The sequence below is a fragment of the Dermacentor albipictus genome, chromosome 5 (assembly GCF_038994185.2).
Source record: "Dermacentor albipictus isolate Rhodes 1998 colony chromosome 5, USDA_Dalb.pri_finalv2, whole genome shotgun sequence".
Taxonomy (NCBI): Eukaryota; Metazoa; Arthropoda; class Arachnida; order Ixodida; family Ixodidae; genus Dermacentor; species Dermacentor albipictus.
In genome coordinates, this window is record NC_091825.1 from 54,733,284 (window position 1) to 54,742,395 (window position 9,112).

General features: G+C 41.2%; 1 protein-coding gene across 1 annotated transcript; it reads right to left on the reverse strand.

Moving 5' to 3' along the window:
- Window positions 1–291: 291 nt before the first annotated feature.
- On the reverse strand, window positions 292–8,858 carry LOC139060434 (uncharacterized). Its single transcript, XM_070539582.1, has 4 exons — window positions 8,732–8,858; window positions 7,207–7,248; window positions 3,869–4,056; window positions 292–1,171 (listed from the first exon to the last, which is right to left on the reverse strand). Exons 1-4 carry the CDS (start codon window positions 8,759–8,761, stop codon window positions 1,057–1,059), a joined length of 375 nt encoding a protein of 124 aa, XP_070395683.1. The 5' UTR covers window positions 8,762–8,858; the 3' UTR covers window positions 292–1,056.
- Between the last annotated feature and the right edge of the window lie 254 nt (window positions 8,859–9,112).

A 9,112-nucleotide genomic window follows, 5' to 3' on the forward strand; every position in this document is an offset into this window, starting at 1 on the left:
ATCCACAAAGGAACATTATAAAAATACCTTATCGCACTTAAAGAATAATCACTTTTTGTTACTTGTCACATGCATAGCAGCCATGTACGGCTGTGTAATGATGGGTGACATACTTTTGTGCCAACCACCAAAGCTAATTTTTTACCTTCAACACGAAGCTTACAAAAAATTTCAACATTACAGTTTTTTTAACTGATCAACTGAACCTCCAAGGCTTGAAATATTTTGCTGCTATCCCAAGTCAACCAGTCTGATTTTATATTCATTTTGTGCCTTCTGTATTTCCCTACGGCAAGTCAAGTCAGTTCAGTCAGTCATCTACGTTAGAAGAAAATTCAAACTTTGCAAATTTTGGCAGTCACACCACTTCAGTCTCTTGACATGAACACCACCTGAATATCTGGATCATACAATTTCCCTTTCAGAAGAAACGTGTATCAGTGGCTTCTAGCTTAGCTGGGCAAGAACAATAAATTTTTGCCAGAATTCAAAAAAATTTTTGGGAAGGAAAATAAATGGGGAGCAAGAGTTCGGAGCTTCAACTATATCTGTGATGGCCAAAAAAACACTGGTTGGTTGCCCTGGAATTACTTAAGAGTATGTATGAAAGCAAATTTTCTCAAAAATTTTCTCGTTGTACCTACTCAAAATCAAGCAAACTTGAAATGGTTTGCCATAATGGAACAGTTCTTGAGAAAATTGTTGGGTGGTTTGGCATGAAATGACTTAAGCTACTTAAAAAATATATTAATAAGGAAACACTATCCTTACTGGAACCATATCAAAAACTAACATAAAAATGTAGTGAACTATAACGAAGCACAGCACTTGTATTCTGGATTGAGCAATCCAATGTGGGCTTCTCAGGAGACTAGCAAAGTTAACATAAATAAAATTAACATAAAAATATCAAGGCATAGGAAGGCACAACATTTGTATGCTCATTTGAGAAATCCAAAGTGGTCCCTTCAGGAGACTAACATAAAACATAAAAATGTCGAGAGTCACAAAAGCACAACACTTGTGTTTTGGTTTGAGCTGTCCAACTTGGGCTCTTCAGAAGTGAAGGGGCAGGGGCAGTTGCTTCAGGGGCAGGGTCCCATGCGAGAAGCGAGGCCGGAGTTCTTTACATAGGGCATGTTGGTACCAGGAAATTTGCGACACGTGAAGCCTGCAAAAACAAGCCAGAACAAGTTTTAAAAAGCAACTTCCACATGCAAAAAATTGGCATGCAATGTGCCCTCATTACAATGAAATTGATTTATGTATTTGTGTTGCTTCATTCCAATTTTCCATGGGTACAGCTTTACAGCATGACCATTTAAATTTATTTAGTGTGGCACAGGACTCCACTAAGTGTCAAATGCAGGAAAGGGCAAAGAGGAACAAAACACTGTAGCAATATAACTTTATGAATATCTTCAATGTCAAAGATGTGAACCTTGCTTGCTGAGAAACAAAATGGTGAAAAAAATTCATGTCGTTCATAAATAAACCTGAACTGACAACTAAAATAAATTCTTGTAACTTTCATAATTAAAATGTGCAGCACTTCACTGTGCCTTTCCATGCTCCAAATACAATAGTGTCATGTCACTAGAATTGAGTGTAGCTTCATTTGATGTTAGGTTTCCTGAGTTCACATGCAATCGGAACGTACTTCTCACCTTACAATGACTTAGGACTTTCAACATTAAAGAAGACACTGCTTACAGCGAAGTATGTTTTCTGCCTCAATGACTGAATTACTGTTATAATGAGGATTCCGTGTAGTTGTGCACCAAGCTGCTTAGCATGACCCATGCAGAATGTGACAGATACGAAGAAATGCTGTCTTTTAAGGGCCATATGCCATAGGACTGACTTCTTTAACCCTTTTAGGGTTCACTGCCATACATCTGTCGCTGTGACGGAACGTTCTGAAAAAATTTGCCTTTTCAGAACAAAGTGTTGCCTAGCCTCCCACTGGAGGTGCTGCAACCTTCCGAGACTTCTAGGAAATATTCTTATAGTGCTGTCGCTCCTTGGGTTTCTCCCAAACGGATTTTTCACTTAGCTCCTTGGTGTCTGTCATTGCACTAATTTGGGAGTGTTGCCAGAAGTTTTTGTAACTTTCATTACAGAAAAAATTATGCTGCTTTATTCTGCATAAAAAAATAAAACATGTAAAACTGCAAATACTGAAATTGTATTGCCACTTTATTGTTATTTTAAAAATTATTTACCAGTTTATTTTCTCGGAAAGTCGCCCTGAAGAACTTAAATCTGCAAAAAAAATATTAAGGATGCGCGAAAAGTGATTTTTGAGACTGAACCGAATAATGCCAGAAGCAAATCAAATATTGGATAGCTTCTGAATAATGAACAGCTGATATCACAATTAATGTAAGATGAGGTTCACATACTAGTATTCTTAATGTTAGCAAGTTTCTGTCATTGTTATGTTATGAAGAGCTGTTTATTAAAAGCACAAATGGAGCAGCAAGAAGTTTCTTCACATGCACAGGACTCTTCAGTAAGCATGAATGATTGCTGTACAGCCTCTAAAGTACAGCTACTTTAGTAACGTAGCCCGGTCTGCTATTCTTACAAGTTCTTACGTTTTACGTCTATACTATGTTATTGGAGGTGAAATTTTACCGTACTTTGGCTCAAATCTCATGTTTTATTGGTGTTTCGAAATATTAGAATAATACTCACATTTACAAATAGTGACCATTCAAAGACTAAATTGAATAGGACAATATTCAATTCGAAAGTTTTGAGTATGTGCACACCACAAAAGATATATAACTCCTAAATTAGAGGCATATTTCTCCCCAAAATGTGATCCTCAACGGGCTAAACAAGAGCGACAGAAAAGCCCATTCATCTTTTTGATAAATTTAAGCCCATAATCTACTTGGCAATGGTTCATAACCCTGTTAACAGGTAGGTGAAGTAAGGAAACAGGAAACAATTCTAACAATTTCAGAATGGGAGTAGTGGACATGTCCGATGGTCTGTGAGAAGCTTTATACATTAGGCCCCAAGAGCCTATTCTCCATTCATTGAAGTATATGGGGAAAAGCCACATAAATATTCTTTTTCATATCTTAGAATACAAAGTGATAAAGTGCATGTTAATAAATACGAGTCATAGGTTAGGTGCTTAGAATAAGTAAGCATCCACTAAACATAGTACTGTTGACAGTGAAGCTGGCAACTCTGTCCCTGTTTTTCTTTGATTGAAACTACCAAAAGAAAATTGCCACACCACTCAGGTTCCCTCTGCTGAAAGGTTGCTGTCTCGGATCACATGGACCTCCTTCAAGATAGGAGCAACTTTGATTTGATGTGGTCTGTTAAAATTGGTGAAACTACTGTTTCACATCTCAGAACATGGAGAGCTGTTTTGATTTCTGCAATTTGGTGAACGTGCTCCTGCTCGAGCTGAGCAGTAACCACACTTGAGCATAGCTTCTCCGCAATTTGTGTATTAGAATAACACTTTCAGGCTACTTAACCATGTCCTCCATGCCAACAGATTTGGAGCGTGCTTCACAGACAACTATTCCTTGCAATGATAGCCAAGTAGCACTGCTAATGCACAAATGCAGCTCATTTTATTTGGTGGAGATGCTAAAAACTTTCGGCAGTGAAGGCAGCTTTTAAATTTTAGAAGCATTTGAGTATGGCGGCATTAGGCACTTAAGATCATATGAACAGTCATTCCAAATGATAGGTTATTGTAGCACACAACTGCACATACGGGCTACATGAAAGTCGTTTATTATGCTAATGGCAAGTTCATAATTTTAGAAAAGAAATGTGAATGTAAAAATGCAACCGGAAAGGATATATGGTACTTGCCTATAACAGCACTGACCCTGATGGGGTCAAGAGCCTCTGTTGCCCCTTGGTGTTATTTCCAAAGCCCAAATGGCCCATGAGCTCCTCCTCTGTGAACACATGGTGAAGCAAGGCCCTTGCAAACTTTCCTGGTCCACCATGGCAGGCCATGGTAAGCTGGGCCAGGATAACCTTCTCAATGTGCACTTTACAGCGTATGTGAACCTGCATGTTTAAGTAAATGTTAGCAAAACAGTTTTAGGCCTTTCAAGTACATTCACACAACAGCCCTATTGCAAATAAATTACAAAAGTACCTGTTGCAAATCTAGAATGCTAAACTTGACTTTTTACAAGCTTCTGATGCTGTCTGGATGCCCCATGTTTCAGAAAAACAATCCAGCACAAACAAGAATAATAAACCAAAGTATCCAAACATCTAGTACTTGAAAAAGGGGAGTACCAGCGAAACACAAATGACACGCACACAAGGAAACGGCATTAGACATGGACGGACATTGGGACGGACCAGCGTTCGTCCCTGTCTAATGCCTTTTCCATGTGCGCGCGTCCTTTGTTTTGCTGGTACCCCCCCCTTTTCAAGTTCATCATGCACCAACTGGCCCAAGAGCTTGCGCTAATGCACATCTAGTACTATTTATTGTGATTACCATTCTTGGGATACTTCATATTTTCAGGTGTTTGTCTCGATTGTCCCATCCATTTGTGTGAATATGTAGCCCATGGTCTAATGGGGAGATTGGGCTGCTATGTTGAGGGAAGAGTTCAATACCAACCGTTGGAACAGCTTGGGTGACTGGTTATGCGACCCTGGGCGTATGCCACTTTTCAATGAATCTCTTTCACGCTATCTTGAGCAGATGCTGCTGCTTGTGTTGGCAAGCAGCATTAGGAGCTCGAAGTGGGACATGATTGTCGATCATTACTAAGATTACCACTACACATCACGTTTCCTTGCTGTGCTCCAGAAGTAATGCGAGATTCCACTCCAGTGTATGAAATGTACATAAGCCGCAAGGACAGTAAATTAAATTAATTAAATTAAACCTCAATTAAATTAATCTACTCGCGAAGCACAGGCTGCACAAGATCACGGAGTGAACTCAGAAGTTTGTGGACAGTCAGTTGATGTCCATGTCAGGGACCTCTAGGGAGACTCGGTCATTTCCTCGATGTGCATCATCGTGCCATCACACATTGTATAACAATTCTGTCTCGTTGTACCACTAATAGTCATCACGTATCACAGAATTCAAAATATAAATAGACACTTATATCTACTGTTTATTTAATCTTTACGGAAAATACTTTGAGCATGAGTTTTTGCAGAGATCATGAATTCTACCGCTTAAGGGAGCACTAAAGTAAAATTACATTAATTAAATTTTGGCGTTTTAAGTGCCAAAACGACAATCTGATGTTTAAGCCTGTTTCACATGCAAGCGATTCAGCTAATGGAGCGAACTGCGACGCGGCACTGCAAAGCTTTTCGCGAAGTTTCGTTTCACATGCATTGCCGCCGCGCATTTTCCGCTGCTGCGAATAGCAATGTTGCTGGCATAAAACACAGCACTTTCAGCCAGTTTCGGTAGTTTGCGACTACCAACGTAAACATTGCTTTGTCCCTGCCTCTCAAATTTTGATTTTATAAATACATATCCTGCGCTTAGCAATTTAACAATTCGTTGAAAAGCTCTCTTGGCATGTTGCCTGTACCACGCGTACCAAGTAAATAAACATCGTCCTATGCGCAGGCTTTCCAGCACTAATCCTGCGCTGGTCACGTGTCAAGGTGGGCCGTTCGGAAGCAGTGCTGCCGCTCTGCCGCTGCGATGAAATTCAAACTTGCCCGAACCTTGCCGCTCCCACGGCCGCTTGAAACTGATTTCTGCGGCGCGGCGGCAGGATTTGCAAGCATTTTCACTTGCATGTGAAACAGGCTTTAGGCACGCCATAGTGGGGAACTCTGGATTAATTTTTACCAAATCAGGCTGCAAGGTACGTGGGCAGTTTTGTATTTCACCTCCATCAAAATGCGGTTGTTTGATCATGTGACCTCGTGCTTAGCGGCGCTGTGCCAACACCCCTAAGCAACTATGGCAAGAAAGCACTAAAGAGAACAATTATTTTAGATGTATCTGTAAATGACCTTCCTACAATTCAAGAGATTCACTCGTACCATGACAAGAGGCTGAGTAAATTGTAAAAGCAGCAAGAGGAAAGATTGGTGGCAGTGCTGCCTTGAAGTTACCACACCTGCTTGCTGTGACGTCATGGATTTTGATGATGTCTCTTCAGGTGCAGCAACTTTTTTTTACAAATAAAGATGTTCTTCATCGTATTCCGAAAGCTTAAAATAAGAACCGTCAGGAACTTTTACTGAAACAATACAACCCAAGTTTGTAAAAATACTTGAAATCCATGATGTGACAATGAGATGTCAGCACGAAGATTTTGGGGCGATACTCAGAAAATTGAACGTTGAGCTTTATTTTCTCTAATAATCAAGCAATTACCAAGAAACTTACAGAAGTAGATATTTAAAATGATGCTTTATTTTAAATTCATTTAAGGTGTCATTAGTGTCCCCTTAATACAAGACAAGGAATGCACTTAGCTGCGTAATAGGTTAACATGCATCACTAGTTCTCATTAAGGTAGGATTATCAGTATAGCAATGGGCATGCACTGGCTGCTCCAGAGGGGAGCCCTGCCACTTCCCCTCAACCTCCCAATTTCCAATTTTTTTATGAGCAGTGATGCAATTTCTGTATCCTAACGAGGCATAATGCCAAGGAGATTCATGCCATGCTGGCTACAGTATGTGGTGACCGGCACTTCACACCGTCCAGCTCGGCATCAATCTTTTTGGAATTTGGCCCTTGAAATGCAGAAAGCCCTGATCACTGCTCGTTCTTCAGCCAACTTTCTCAAAGGGTGCTGCTGTTCTGGTTTGATACCTCTAGCAGTGCACTGCTGCATGACATAGGTCATACCTTCGTTCTGGTAAAACTAGGAAGATGTGCACTCACGTAGACCACTAATGTCCACACTAAATTTCTGAACGCCCCTCTCATATCAGGCATATACCCTGAAGAAGGCACATTCTATCTCTAATATGTTCACAAGTGACACTGAAATTCACTCCCAGTCCCGGTGCAGTTGCAGTCTTTCAGCTGAGTGCTTAAAGGCACCATGTCTCCTAATGAAGGCACTCTGCACCAATTGATGACTGGAGCAAATGCCTTGCAGTTGCATCAGCAATGTTGTTTTTTCTGCTTCCTGCAATACATTTTCACGGCATCACTGTATTTGATCGTGGTGACGTTACAGAATGGATGGCCAAAGAATTCACCTTTAGCATTCCAGCTTGGGTGTCTCTCAGCTCATTTTGAATCTGAAAAAAGATGTCAGTATTAAAATGTGAAGCCACAATGCAGCAAAATCAACAATCAAAAGCGCTACATGGACCATTAGGCTGACATAAATTGACGGATACAAATGACTAGTCATTGAATACACTAAAGTGTGGCCGCTCTTGCCAATGGCAGTGTGAGCTCGTCAAATAATTTATTTCACATTCCTCTATTATTTTAAAAATTATTTCCATGCATCTACTGAACTGTTATGGCCACATATTAAAGGCAGCTCCTTCATATAAAACCACAGTGTTGCATTTTACTCACCGTCTACCTGACGCTACTGAACTTTTGCTTACTCTCAAAGAAAGAATTTCACAGAACTGCTCTTTCGACGATGCATTATTCCAAGCTTGTGGCAAAGCGTTGTCATTTAGTTCCCAACTATGCGCTCCCCTTTCAATCTGTTCACTCTTTAGTGCTCGGATTCAAATCAAAAATAGCTTTTCGACATAACTAGCTACTTCTATGGTTACAAGAAACAATGCTAATTATTGATGTTTATGTTGCCGATAGCGTATACATGCCACCTCGAAACCCAGTGGGACGACAAGGCAGATATGCCAGGCATCTCGTTCCTTTACTGATTTTAAAATTTTGTTAAATCAATCACTTACTGAAGTGCGAAAAGCTGCGGTTTCACGAAATTACATTATTTTGAATGTTGTAGGACCTGGAGTGCCATGAAATCTGCCTTTCCGTGAATGCTAAGAGCGCCTACGCGAAGCCGTTTGGGGCGAAGCACTCGATGGCGTCGAACGAAGATGAAAAAAGAAAGCTGAATGCGCGCGAACTGGTGGAAAACAAAACACACGCGGTTGGCAAGGCGTATAACTCGATGATTTCGCAGCACTCTGTGGCATCCCTCTCCATTGTATCTCACGTATCGCATAGAATCACACGTACACCCTTCAAATTCTTTATTATTATTGCGCGACAGCCTCCTCTGTGTTTTCCTATCGCGCGAACATCGGCCGCACGGCGTGCCAGATAGCAGCCTTGAAGCGCCGCGGAGTCGAAGGGAACAGCGCAACAGAATACACCTTCGCCGATCCCACCGCCCCACGCCGCTACAAGCTCGCTCCCACGTCTTGTACTAGCGTGGCGCAAACGAAATATCTTCCGATTACAGTACAGATCGGATGGTTTCACGTCGCATTGTTTTGCGCTCATTAATAAGGCTAACTCAATCGGTGCTCGAACACCGTATCAGAAATCATGGCGTACAACATGCCCTGTTTTAGCTGGCTGCCTTACGTCACCACAAGCGGAGTGTAAAGTTAAACCAGGACAAAGCTCCATGTTATATACCACGAATCTAGTGCTGTACAACCAATTCTGGCAACGGAAGGATAGTACTAGGAATGAAAACTAGAAAAGAGGCGCGCAGAAGACACGCACAAGCGCTGAAATCATTTCCGCGCTCCGTTCAACAAGGGGAATTCGAAACACTCAACTCACCCTTAATGTAGCTGAGTCGGAGGCGATCATGGCGCTCTTCAAGGCAACAAGCCCATAAAAAGCGAGCAGCACGCAGGAATATTCCAAAGATGTCACAGCGAAGCACACAAAGGACGCAGAAAACGCAGGAAGCTCTCAAGCAAACAGCGTGCCGCCGGCGAAATGTGCCAAGCATCAACAGTCCAAACGCGCAATTATATGTGTACACTCATACAAATACAGGCTTATATTATCATGAATTGTACCATTTGATAACAAATTTTGTAATTTCATGGTAATACTGAACAATTGTTGCGATTTGCAAGTGTATGAAAGTTTTTTGCTTCGCTTCTTTGATGAACTACTTTCTTTGGCGCAGTAACGCAGTGCACCGGCCGGAGC

Coding starts and splice junctions, on each gene's coding strand:
- LOC139060434 (XM_070539582.1), bottom strand. CDS start 8,761: ATGATCGCCTCCGACTCAGCTACATTAAGG. Junction 7,249..8,731: donor CCGACTCAGCTACATTAAGG/GTGAGTTGAGTG, acceptor ATCTTTTTTCAG/ATTCAAAATGAGCTGAGAGA. Junction 4,057..7,206: donor CCCAAGCTGGAATGCTAAAG/GTGAATTCTTTG, acceptor TTAAACATGCAG/GTTCACATACGCTGTAAAGT.